At 38.0% G+C, this 13,734-nt stretch overlaps 1 protein-coding gene and 1 long non-coding RNA gene across 2 annotated transcripts; one reads left to right on the top strand and one right to left on the bottom strand.

Moving 5' to 3' along the window:
• Positions 1 to 5,026: 5,026 nt before the first annotated feature.
• Positions 5,027 to 7,480, top strand: LOC110912908. The gene is made up of 5 exons (XR_004881341.1): positions 5,027 to 5,162; positions 5,236 to 5,662; positions 6,021 to 6,099; positions 6,203 to 6,940; positions 7,356 to 7,480. It is a non-coding gene; the product is annotated as an uncharacterized LOC110912908 (long non-coding RNA).
• Positions 7,481 to 8,600: 1,120 nt separating this feature from the next.
• Positions 8,601 to 12,838, bottom strand: LOC110912907. The gene is made up of 8 exons (XM_022157740.2): positions 12,641 to 12,838; positions 12,365 to 12,420; positions 11,327 to 11,451; positions 11,079 to 11,238; positions 10,655 to 11,007; positions 10,141 to 10,575; positions 9,570 to 9,675; positions 8,601 to 8,908 (listed from the first exon to the last, which is right to left on the bottom strand). The coding sequence occupies exons 1-8, from the start codon at positions 12,707 to 12,709 to the stop codon at positions 8,764 to 8,766; spliced, it is 1,449 nt and encodes a 482-aa protein (XP_022013432.1). The 5' UTR covers positions 12,710 to 12,838; the 3' UTR covers positions 8,601 to 8,763.
• Positions 12,839 to 13,734: the final 896 nt, after the last annotated feature.

Here is a 13,734-nt window from a genome sequence, read left to right as displayed (position 1 = left end):
TCCGATCGGATGGTCATCCGGGTGGATGACCATTCGAACGGATGGCCATTCGAACAGTGGGTGTTTGTGAACTGTTAAAGTTTTCGATGTTTTGATCATAGCGTCCTGTAAAATCAAACAGCGAGTGTTATCATTGGTAGATCATCTGGACGGATGGTCATTCGATCGGATAGCCATTCGAACACCAGTGTGCGAAGTTTCGTAAAATTTTCTAAGTTAAAGTTTTTCAGTTAACAGGGACGGCGTGACAACGTGTCAAGCAATGGAAACACACCAAACCCAGCTCACTCGATCGGATGGATATCACCCCTTTTGAACAGATGAACTGTTTTAGTGAAATTTCATGCCTGACCAGTGAATCGGTCCATTTTCTCTGGCGGGAATTAGTCTTCAAGCCGACTCTTGACTAAGGAACGAGTCGAGAGTCCATTTGAGTCGGATTTCACCAAAGTTTTGTACAAAAACTGAAGAGAAGTTCAGAAATCAGTTGCAAAATGTGAAGTTTATCAGATCCGGGCCAGAAACATGTGAAATTCCGTTAGATATAGCATAAAAGTGTGATGGTTCTTTAGATCTTGTATAAAAGTTGTGAAAATCCGCTAGATCTGGAATCATTCTTGGTTGAAGTGGCCTTCAGCACCACATTGAAAACATCCTCTGTTGTTACCCTGCTGTTGTTGCTGCTGCTGCTGGTTCTGTGGGGCTTGTTGCTATTGCTGCTGACGATTCTGATTCGTAGGATGTGGGCTCCTGCAATCCTTTACTGCGTGACCAAGTTTGTTGCATCTATGATAGCGACCCTTGCTGCACGGCCCGCTGTGGAGCAAGTTACAACAGTTGCACTTAGGGTGGTTTCCCCTGTACCCACCCTGACCTTGATTACCAGTAGACTCCTGATTGGGGCTCTTGTAGTCGTCAGTCCTTCGCTGCTGAGACTGAGGCTGAACAGAGCTCGAACCCTTGCTAGAATTCCCATCCCATTTGCGTTTGTTGTCACTAGGAGCATCAGAAGTAGTAGCGCTAATCCGCTTAGGCAGCTTGTTCTGCTCGACTGCGTGATCAGTGAGGCGGTGGGATAGTCGTATGATCTGCTGGGTCGTAGAAAGATTAGCTGAAGTCACCATGCTCTGAATCTCTGGCACTAATCCTTTTATGTAGAGCTCGATACGTTTGTAAGGAGGATTCGACATGTTGGGACACAATGCAGCCAATTCGTTCGAACGCTTCGTGTAGGCTTCAATTTCTGACCCTACCATCTTGAGGTCGTAGTACTCCACCTCCAACTTATGAATGTCATCACGATGACAGTACTCTTCTTTGATCAGCTCCTTAAAATCGTTCCAGGGGGTGGCATTAGAAGTTGCCAACCCTAACATTTGCACCTGTGCATTCCACCAGGAGACGCACCACTTTCGAGCGTTCCATATGCAAACTTCACCCTACTAGCTACAGGGTATTCACACATCTCAAAAACAGATTCGATCTTCTCGAACCAGTGGAAAAGACCTACATCTCCTTCTGTGCCACTGAAAGTACTACGTCGACAATCCATGAAAGTCTTGAACGTAGATGCTCGAGGTTGAGCATTTTGACCTCCTGCTTGAGCTGCTGCTAGAGCCTCAGCAACTCGTTCGTTGATTAGAGCCGTCAGTTGGGCTTCAGTTAAGTTGAGATGTCCACTCATGATCTTCACATCCAGAAAACACAAGTAAGAACGGTGACATAGAGGTGTGAAAAGTATGGGATGACAGAAGAGAGTAAGCACACAGGGTTTCAGGCAAACAAGTGCATGTCAAGAAGGTACATTACAGCTAATGGCAACATGCTACTACATTAACCAAGCATACCATGATCAATGCACCATGTAAACTAACAGGCAGGCAATACAAACCTAAACCATATCACCTATAGTGTTGAGTCTTGCACGTGGAGCGAAGCGTCGTTGTGGATCGTTGAGCACTGTACAGGTTATAGTCTGGTTTTTATCAAAATGATTTTTCCCTTTTTAAAACCAAGTTCACTATAACCAATGGCTCTGATACCAATCTGTCACACCCCCAAAATCCACAAGCGAAGTATCACCACAGGGAGCGTGACTGATCAGGATCCAGCCACCAATCATATTGAACAATAGAAATAAATAGATAAAATCCAAACCAAACAATATAATTGGCGACAAATCAATATGCTATCTATACAATTATCAAACAAGCATGGATACTAAAAGTAGCAAGTTCGGTCGTTATGCATTCATGCTTTATTGCATAGAAAAATCACTGAAAATAGGCTGTTTTTGGTGACCTGTTTAACTTGTTTACAAGTCTTCAAAAATTATGATTTTTTTATATGACGTACCTCTCGGAGGGTTAGGCCTTGTGTAAAAATTTCAAGGTCTAACTCTTTACCAAAAATTCGTAAAAATTCATTTACTAAGCTGCAATCAGATTCGTCACTTCTGACTGCAGCTTACGAAAAAAATTTCATTTAAAATTCCTCATTTATCTGATTGACGAAATTCCAGTTGGAGATTTTTAGAATTACCTGAAGCTACCTACAGTAAAAATTTGAGATCATAACTCAATTCTTAAATTGAGCTATGACATTCGTAATGGGCTGCAAATTCTGCCAGAAAACGCAACCTGAACCTTCGATACCGAAAAATTCATAAAACATTCAATTTTCGTCGAAAAAATGAAATTCTTGTGGGGTTTTAAAGATATTTCCTGGAATTACATTTTAGACTCAAGAAACACATGTAAATTCTGATCAGAAGTTATTTGAATTCAGCTTTCAATTAAAACATGTTTATGACATTATAGCACTATTTTTAGCAATCAAAAACCCTAAAAACATCACATACACGAATTTAGCATCAATTTTCATTATCAAGATCATATATAACCAAAGCCCTAGCATGCATACATGATCATAGAGTTACTAAATTAACAAGTATCATCATCTAGGCATTAAAATACATGTTTCTAGCAAACCCTAACACATAGCATCCATGTTATCATGCATCAATAGTCACAACAAGATCAAGAATTCATGTAGAATCAAGAAACGCAGCCATGAATAACAAGTTATGAGTGTATGTTAGAGGGATTACCTAGAACGATAGAGATGAAGATCAAGAACCCGAAAAGATAAGTTTTCCTAGCTTCTTTCTTGAGTTTTCTAGAGAGAGAGTAGAGAGAGAGGGAGAGAGGTCGACGTCTGGGGAATGGGGATCTAGGGTTGGGTTTGGTTTTATTATTAATTTTTTTAAAACAAAACTTTAGCAAATGCCCAAAAGGTCCTCCAAGTTTTCCAATTCTTAAACTTGGACAAGAAGTTATCAACATAACTTTATAGAATGATACACAAGTCCCTTGTTTTGCAAAGTTAATCAAATTAAATCCGTTTGTTTGTTCGCGTGTTACTAACTTGTGCGTTTAAAAATTGTAATTAACAGAAAAAGGTTGACGGCGTTAACCTGAAAGTACGGGATGTCACATTCAGCGTTTGGATTATATCCCGCGCGTGTGCGGGGTCTGTACGGCTCGTGGCTTGGTGGCAGTCTGATAAAAAAGAGCTTTCTTCTTGCCTATAAGTGGGGTCTTCTTCTTCATTGTAACTCTCCTATTCGTTATTGATATTGCGTGGGCCTAGGCGACTGTGCAACGGAGGTTTCCTCTGCTGATGAGTATACTGCTCATAATTGCTTTCTGTCTCACCATAGGTACCGCGTGTGTCATGCGCCCTTTGTCTCCTGATGGTGGATGATCTTTCATGTTGCTGGGTCCGCGCGTGCGCATACGCCTGTTGCGGAATTTGGGTGTTTGGCTGCCTTTGAGATGGGGTAGCAAAAGCAGACGGAGCAGCTTGTGCCTGGAGTAATGCTTGTTGTGCGCTTAACTGCGCATAGACCAAGTTTAGTGATGATGTCTGTTTGGCATACCAGGAGGCCAGAGTTTCTCCTTCGGGTAGCCCAAATTAGCTGATATTTAGTTGTGCCTGTGCCGATGGTGCTGATGGGCCTGCACCATGGTTTGGCGTTTGAACTCCAGGAGTTGTCTGATTGATGACTCCAAGGTTTGTTTGGTTGATGACTCCAGGAGTGGTTTGGTTGATAACTCTGGAAGCACTTCCAAAGAAATCAGGAATTTCATTACTTGTTGGTTCCTCTCTGACGGCCCCGTTCCTTTGGTGCTCTTAGACGTGAGCGGTGTCTGTAGGTAGTCCAAAGGAAGAGCTTTCTCCGTCGACGTGAAGAGAGGGGTTTTGTTCAGCCATTTAGAGAGTGTTTTTAAAGAGAAAAGAGATGAAAATGACTGTAAAGATGCGGTGGGTGCCAATGATGAAACACTGGTTAACACAAGGTTATCCAGCTAGGTTGTCTCGTGTATTAGGGTTCAATCTCTTCCTCCACTCGCCAATCGCTGGATTCCTGCATAACAGAACACCGGTGACTCGCCAAAAGCAGGAGAATAGGGGGGTTCTTCTTGTGACCACCCTCCGGCGTGAGAATAAGTACTGTTCTGAGGAGAATAGTGTGTGTTGTATGTGAAATAGAGAGAGAGCAGAATGTTAAACCTGAAGGAAGAGTCCTCTATTTATAGCCGAAAGATGAAGGAGGGAAGAGGCGACCTGCCAGCTGCCATTGAGCACCAACTGTCCGACCAAGAGGAATATCCTCTTGGTCTCCTCTGTTGTTACCAGAGTAGTGGATGACGTGGCGCGCCCTTATTCGTCCAGTTAGGAGAATTCTGGCAGTGGTTGTCGGCCTGTGCTATAGATATCTTGCAGGTCGAGTTGGCGTCCATCTATAGGTGACACGTGTTGTCCTTTATGTCTGGGAGAGGCGAAGAGCATCTTTTGTGTCACCAGCGATTTCTTCCAGAAGCTTCTGATGCCTCCTGCTAATGTAGACGTCATGCTAGAGAAAAAGTGGTGTGGTCCGTGCATGGATTTGGGACCATACCTCTTCATACATAGATAGAAATGGGAATAATATTCTTCTTCAGTTTGAGGATGGTTGGTTATTTATTGAAACAGTTGTGGAAGGAAATCAGCTGGGGGTTGTGCCTTATTTCATTCGAGTGTCTGACACATGATGATGCTCAACTTTATGCGGTTGATTCCGTTAACAGCAACATTGCTCGAATTACTCCCAACCCAAGGTAAACATCATTATAATTTTGCATTGCCCACTCTGCTATTGTTTTAATAAACAATAATAATTTGTTGACACAGATAGTGGGGCAATATTAATTGCGGGGTCCTTAACCAAATGATGCTCGTTTTCATCACCCTAAAGGGAATGTTTATGTTGCCGATACCTCTAATCTTGCCATCAGAACAGAAAGATCACTGAAGCTGCAGGATGGTTTGCCATCAACTTCACCTCATCGCTGGTGTTGTATAACTTCTTTACTTAATTTAATACTGAATGCTTTATTGAAGAACAAATTTATAGATAGGTGTGACGACAAGACAATTGCTGGAGGAAAATCAAGTGTAGCAGGGTACAGGGATGGGCCAAGTAAAGATGCGCAGTTTTCAACTGATTTTGATGTAATTTACGTCAGACCAACCTCTTCTTTGCTAGTTGTTGATCGCTGAATTCTCTCAATCAAGAGGATTGTGATTTCCTTGACACCTACCTCTGTTTCTTCCTCAGGTTTGCTCCAACTTCCATAGTTTGTACACAACAATGTAAAATTACCTGCTTGCATTTGACTAAAATTCTAAATACAGATAAGTATATATAGATTGTTATCATGATTAGTTAGTCCATGACTCATTTATTAGTTGAACTTCTTTTGTAGATCTAAATGCATCAGTTGTCCTGGAATCACAATGAAAATCTTATATGCTACTATGTATCTTTGACACTTATTTTAGTGACCTAAACCTAATCATAATAAAATAAAGGTCCTGCCTTAACCCCTCCCTTTAAGGCCACATGCCCTTACCTCGTGACCGACCTGCGAGGTTTCTCTAGCGGGATCTTAACTTTTACTTTATGCAATTGCCAGATCTTGTTTTGGTAATAGGTGCCATCATCTTGTATGCATACTTCAACAAGGATATGGTTCATCATATTTCACAAAGATGGTAAGAGTGAATGAGCCCTTTTTTAAACTATTATTTACTTGAATGCAAATTTTGTGTTTGCATTATCAAATTATTATCAGCTAATCCGGCATGTAAATGGCAGGATAAGGTGGAGAGAGAGTGATACTAAAAGACCAAACAACGAAAAGTTGACCAAAACTCAAACCGTGGAAACCAGACAGTAAAGAAGAACAAGAAGCAGAGGATGGCCGTCCTTTAGTCAACTCGTTTTGGATCTATCAAAACTTGCTCTCCAAGGTTTTGGTAACATTTTTGTTCCTTTCAACCTGTTCAAAAATTCTAAAAAGGGCCTCCCGCCATTAAAAGACCATCTCATAATGCCTGCAATAGTTCAAAAGCACCGAACTCCAACCCCGCTTTCAGAAACCCGTCATGTCTACAACCCGAATGAGAAATACCCGGAAAAAACAAAGCCCGTGAAGCTCAGATCGTCATCTAGCATAAAAGATCCACGCAAGCATAGCCATAGATCTTCGAAAAGAGAAGAATACGCGGAGTATTATGATGCTAAAGGTGAGGTTAGTCGTGTTCGGTCCAAAACCCAAAAAGAAAGAACAAAGCATCGGACCAGAGATAAAGGAGGTGAAGTCGCGTCTGCAGAACAAAAGCCCGTTGACTTTAAACCCATAAACCTGCATGTGATTGGCCAAATCCATTCCCTCTTCGGTGTTGATTTAAGAACGCTTGTGGCCAAATTTTGTAAAACAACGCCCTTGGGGGCGGAGAACTTGGCGTTGATGGGCGTTTTAGGGGCAAAAAACGCCCTAAAACTTTACCACTACAGGTGGTTTTACTATAATCCGGGGTGTTTGGATGCACGGTAAAGGCGTAGTTAGTGTTTGGATGTATGGTAAAGTCGTTACTTAAAAGAGTGTTTGGATGCATGGTAAAGCCGTACCATGGGGCATTGGAGATAGATTTTATCTAAGACAAGTATCTAATCAAAACTAGTTGTCAATAATCACATGAATCTGAATGCTTAAAGGTGAAACTTTTTATCACGAGAAAGATTAATGAAACTGCCCAACCACTACTATTTATATCTTTCTGGAAAATATTATATTTGCTTTGAACACAACAAAAAAAAAATATCGTGTTAACTGTAAACTAAACTAAACTGTAAAGTCATGGGTTGTTTTGGATCGTCACTAAATAAGCAAGACCGTAAGTCTTCAATCTTTTCTTGATTCAAGGTGTCGAATAACCTTCACCGTTGGTTCTCGTTTATATGGCAGGCACGGTGAAGAGTATAAGGAAGCCAAAGCCGTGGGAATTCCCACGGCCAGTTACCTGGAGCCAGTTGGTGCAGATGCGTGATGAGTTTTGGGATACGGCTCCTCATCATGGTGGCAAGAAAGGTAACCTTGTAAAAAATAAAGTTTTTTGACTCGACGACAGTCAACAGTTAATGTATGAATTGGCACTTGATGTGGTTATGTCTACAAATAAAAGACTTGTTATGTGGGAATCGAGTATAGAATTAAGTCCCAACAAGTTGAATGTATGTAAAGTTCTTGATTGAGATTTAGATTATTATTCTAATACTTTTTTAATTCAATAATAACACAGTTTTGGAAGAAGACTTCAAAATGTACTTGGGATAAACTTTTTTAAAAAGAGATGTAAATAAGTCGCTCATAATTTACTTGAAATTAGCTTGTTAAAAGCTCAAATCGTAGACGTTTACGCTCACGTGTCTAAACAAACATTTTATTCATGACTTTCATTTAATATATTAAATGTATACTGATATAATAACTACTATATATATAATTATTATAAACATAACTAAAAAATACATATTATATTATATCATAAATAATATATAAATATTTGAAGCGCATATATAAAAATTAATAAAATAATAAATGAGCCAAGTCTGAGTGAGCTCGAACTTTAGAAATGTATGGATATGCTTTTGTTGTGGTAATCAAATACTTATTAGTTTTATTTACAAAATTATTGATTATAACATTTATTATTCTATTCTATTCTAATAATATTATATTTGAATTATGCAAAAAAGAAATATGGGACGCAATACATGCAGCAGCTGAGTCGGATACAGAGCTCGCTAAAACAATTCTAGACAGTGTAGGAGTGGTTGTTCATAAACCAGTTTGTTATGATGAAATAGGTTATCTTTAAACCTCTCTTTTTTCCTTTACATCCAAACTGATGTCTGGGTCGTAAGTACCTGCATATGACCCAGAAATCCAACTCAAAGAAGCCTGCCTGATAAGAAAACACATTTTGCTTTTTATTAATTATACTCAAAGTATGAAATACCGCGATACGTGTTGAGTGAGCCAACAAACTTACTACGACTAAGTTGAAAGAACAGGGAGCAGATAATATGGGTCGTAGCTATATCAGTTTTTTCAAGATAGTGGTTACTTATATTTCTTCACTTTTTCAGGGTTGTTCTGTTTAGGTTTTAGCCTTTTAGGCATAACTTTGTGATATTTGCAGCAACTCTATGAAAAATAATTATAACTTTCAACTTTCTTGTGTATTTGTGCAACCATAAAAGTCTCAACTACTAGCTTCAAGAAAATGTACAGCACAAAAAGGAAAAAAAAACTAACATTAAATCAGCATACACGCGATACACATAATCGAAGCGTAGTTTCATGGAAGTTGTTAAACCTTTTTGAAAAAGGACATGATATTGCCCTGTTTGGGATCCTTCGCATTGGTTTTCTTATTCCCTGCTTTGCCTGTCGCATGTGACGGGGCATTACCTACTGCAGGTGACTTCTTCGGAGCTGCTGCTGCTGCAGCCGGCCTGAGATTAAAAAAAAAAAAAAAAAAACTGAGAATACTAGATATGACAAAATAGGTGGGTCGGGTGACAAATTATAACAAGTTTAGGTTGGGTTGGGTTGGCTTTTGTATCCGCAATTTACGAGAATGTATGCAAAACACACTTTGGGCAATATTTTAACTGTTCCCTTTTAAGCTAAAATTCATGGCTTTAACTTAAAATACAGCCAAAACCAACCGATTCATAAGCGAATGGGCCAAAACCACCACCTCTAGAGAATAACTTATTCCTAAAGGTGTAAACTCGAGATCGGCAATCAAGCCACTTAAACGAGCTCGAGCCTAAAAATAAGTTTGTTTAATAAATGAATCTGAGCCCAAGCTTCACTTCTATTATATATATAATATAATTTTATTTTTTATATATTTTAATATATGTTCATATAGTAATTGTTGTTATGTACATAAACTATGAGAAAAATAACAAAATAATATATATTATGCTATACATAAAATTTTCAATAAAAACATATATTACATATATAACAAATAATTAAGAATGTATACAAATTAACCAAACCGAGCACGAGCTTAGGCGAGCTCGGACTCGGCTCATCTCTTTTACACCCTTTCTTATTCCTAAACAGGTTGAAATAGCAAAAACTACTAATGTAGTATATTACCTGTTGACAGCAATATTGCTTGCGGTTTTATTGTCATCTTTATCTTTTCGTGTATTGTCATCAGGTCTTGTTTCTTTCTCATCATCCTCCCAAACCACCTCAGTTACTATAAAAAATATACTTCATAAAAATAGAAACAAACATCTACAAAATACTTTAAATTGTTAAAAACAATTTATATATATAGAGGCCGGTTATTGTACAATATGCCTTATCGTACGATGCGTACGAGATTGCCTTGCAACATGCGAAATTTTCTTTACAACATGCGATTTCCCTTTTTCTTCATTTTTTGGGTACATGCGATTTTACTTTCTTTTGTACATGTGATTTCCCCTATTTTAATGTACATGCGATTTTATTTTTTTAAATTTGTACATGCGATTTCACTATTTTACTGTACATGTGATTTTATTTTTTTTTAAACATAACGTACGATTTGCCATCTCGTACGCGTCGTACGTTAAAGCATATTGTACGATATACTTTTTCTATATATATATATCTTCAAGGGCCACTCTTAAAAACAATTTTTATAAATATATGACTGAAAACTTTGGAGAAACCATACCTTCTCTTCCACGCTCATCGATGCGCGTCTTCAAAACTTTTCTTTTCTTAGTCCCATTTTTAACAGCATTGCTCGTTTTATCTTCCTGTTTTACATCATTTTCGTGAGAACGTTTATTCTCAGTTAAAGGCTTGGGATCAGTCTCGGTTGCCTTTTCGTTCTTAACTTCTTTTTGTTCATCAAAATCCAAATTCTTATTTTCAAGACCCGAAATGCTACAACTTTTCTTTGAATCAAGAGCAGCAACTTGCTTTTTTGGTGGATCTGGTGAGGCGAGATTCACTGCGTCTTCAACATTATCATCTTCATCAGAGAAATCTAACACAACCCTTCTTTTTCTATTATTTCCTTCACCATTAGACGCTCTTTTAAAGTTCATTTGTTGATCATCACTGCTTTCATCCTCCACAGATTCATTAGCACGCACCTGAGCATCTGCCATATTTCAACTTGAAAATTATAAACAAACTTTAAAAGTAAATATATTTCAAACAATAAGTAAAAGTAAACAAACCATTAGAAATAGGAGCGACGGTATCAGTTTTTACTGAGGCAGACTCAGGCTTCGGTTTTGCAGATGCACGGCCCCACATACTAGCTAAGGAGCTTGAAGTGCCGGAAGAGACTTTATCATTTTGTGTTTTCTTTTTGTTTTGAGGAACTTGTTCTTTATGACTTCCACTTTGAATATTTACGCCTTGATTAGGTTTAGCGTCTGATTGCTCAATCTTCTTTTCTTTTCCAAGTGACGTTTGATTGATTCTTGATTGTCCGTGGGTTACTACGTTTTTTAACTGTGGACCTGCGCTGTTAACAGGTGTTCCCTCTACATTACGTTTTACAAACGGATTTGAAACACCACAGAACCTGAAAATAATCAAAAGTGAATAACATGTATATGGAATAAACGTTCTAATTACAACCGTTGTTCATCTTACCGATTATCACGCAAGCAGTTAACAACATTAGGAGGCTCCTTGAATAGCTCTTCCGATTGTACAAATTCAGCATTCCAGAGAACTGCTGGATCTTTAGGAACACAAGCTTGGATGCTATAGACTTGAACTGAACAACCATCGTTAAACTCTTCTTTGGCTTCTGCATGAAAAGATACAAGATTTGAGCATCAGTATAAATTATTTTGTTGCCACCATTAAGATTGAACAGAATAAACATATAAATTGACCTGAAAGTTTAGCGCCCAAAACAAGCTTTACATGGTAAGCTTCTGGATTATTTTTCAACCAACCGGACAGAGAATATATAACTTCCAGTTGACTTCCATTCTTTTCCACAAACTCTTGAAGCAGCCTATGCATAAATCCAAAAGGATGTCACTCAACATTTCACAAATCAGTGTGTAAAAAAACTAGACACAAGATGTTCGTTATTTCCTTTTTTAAAGAGCTTATTGCATTTTTTTGAAGCGTCCGGATGAGAAAAACTTTTTATACTTATCTGCTTAAAAAAGTTTGCAATAAGCAGATTGAGTTAAAAAAGTGTGAGGCACTACAAGGCGTTTAGATCCCAAAAGCCGAGACAAGAGCTTCACGTACATGAGGTGTTGCTGTACGTACAACAAAATAAGCTTTATGTACAACCAAAAGTTGCTTCTGTCTTACATATTAGCCTTTTTTATCGATTAAACCATCCATAATCTCTTCATCCCTATGGTTGTTTTACATATCATAATGGGCCCACTTTTGTCCAGTTTAGCGCTTTCATGGACGCCTTATGCGCCTTGTTCATCAGACACGCCTTTTTAAACCAAGATAAGCAGTTTCGAAACTGAGATTCAAAACGATTATTCTTGATGCATTAAAAAAACACTCAAGACAAAATAACAGTGGCGGCTTTGACGGTGTGCGGGGAGGACCTCCGCACAAGGCCCGTGATTTCGAGTGGCACGCGATTTAAAAAAATCCGATAAATATGTAATTTTTTTAAATAGTACACATACCAATTCTAATATAGGCCCATTTACAAATCATTTTTTATGGTTTAGAATTTAGCCCACTTTGCATTAGTTTTATTGAGCCCAATACTAATTTGATTTTTTTTAAATAATAGTAAAACATTAGGGAAGGGCACATTTTTTCAAGATCGGAATTCTCAAAGACGCCTCTGCAAAATGCCTTCAATAAGCGTACTATCTATTCTGCTTACAAACACACACTGTTAACAATGAACCCTAAACATCCCCTTAAAAATGAAGATAACTCACCTCTTAGCAGTATCTGATGGCACCAAGAAGTTCCTACTCAACCACTTGTAAGAAACCTATAAAAAACAACCCTAAATTAAAACATACAAACAAACATTTTAACCGTTAAGAACCAAACTAGTACCAATAACAAGTTTATTTAGGGTTTCTAGGTGGAAATAATCGGAAACCTAAATAAAAACTGACATGTGCAACTTGATCAACAATAAGTAATAATTTTAGACAGTAATACTGTTGAATCGGCAGAAGATTGAGGAAATTGCGAATAAGATGTACCACTTGAAGCTTGTCGGAGACGAGTGCTTGAATTTCATCAATGATGCCTAGGGTTTCGATGTCGGCCATGACTCTCAACAGTTTCTTTCTAACCTGCAAATTGATGTTTTTCGAACCTAAAAGATCCGCCTGATTTCCCGCCAATTTCTATTTAACGCTTTTCTTTTTCCCTCGTCTCTTTTGGGAGAGATTGATTGATGGCGTCTATTTATGCAATCCACAGACTCCGTTGGCACGTGCCGGTAACACGTGTCTTCCCTGGACCGGTTTGAAATAGATTGCTTTAGGTACCGGTTTTTAGGGCATCCGGTTCAATAACATCCAGTTTGGTTGGGAGGTTATGTTTTTAAATTCGAGCATGATTCATGTATTTGTTTGTGTCAAAAACATTGGACCGAATTTGTAGATGCTTAACATCGTGTAATACATATGTATCACTCACTCATTTAAGTGTGTCAAACAGGTTAATGTGTAGCAATAATAAAGTTGTAAGTCCGTGTAAATTGGGTTAGGCCTGTGAGAAATGGGTTAAAAGATCATGAAAAGGTTGGCATGTTCAACTAATCGGGTTGGCAAGTTGATATTTCAATTAAACGGCTTAACAAATTATCCAAACATGACTTGTTTAATTTAGCAAGACTATTCAACACAATCCTTTTGAAATACAACCCGTTTATTAAATGATATAGACAATGGTAACTATTTTCGTGCTACGTGATATAAATTGCTAGCCTAGTGTTTATTTCTTTTTATCTGATTATATTGTCACAATATTGCAATTAAAAGAATTTATATACATCATATTTATTATCTCTGTAACCTTTTAGTATAATATGTTTATCGTTAATGTTACAAGTTCCATACTTTGATGAGATATACGAAGTATGTTATCCATTAAATGTTAAAAAAAGATATACGATAAACAAACATTATTTTTGTTCTTTAAAAAAAGATATACGATAAAGAAACATTATCTTTGTTCTTTTAACAAAAGAACCGTGAAAACATATTTTTTTAACGATCAATTAAATCACCGGATAAGCATTCTGGGATACTCTCAATCGAGCAAATGCATCCCCTCCTCCATAACGGTC

Source organism: Helianthus annuus, chromosome 15 (genome assembly GCF_002127325.2).
Source record: "Helianthus annuus cultivar XRQ/B chromosome 15, HanXRQr2.0-SUNRISE, whole genome shotgun sequence".
NCBI lineage: Eukaryota > Viridiplantae > Streptophyta > Magnoliopsida > Asterales > Asteraceae > Helianthus > Helianthus annuus.
This window is presented reverse-complemented; position numbering and strand designations above follow the sequence as displayed.

What these genes read in the sequence shown, in the direction of transcription:
- LOC110912907 (XM_022157740.2), bottom strand. Translation starts at nt 12,709, where the DNA reads ATGGCCGACATCGAAACCCTAGGCATCATTGATGAAATTCAAGCACTC. An exon ending in TCTCCGACAAGCTTCAAGTG is followed by an intron (nt 12,421 to 12,640) that starts GTACATCTTATT and finishes TGTTTTTTATAG; the next exon opens with GTTTCTTACAAGTGGTTGAG. An exon ending in AGCAATATTGCTGTCAACAG is followed by an intron (nt 8,909 to 9,569) that starts GTAATATACTAC and finishes TTTTAATCTCAG; the next exon opens with GCCGGCTGCAGCAGCAGCAG.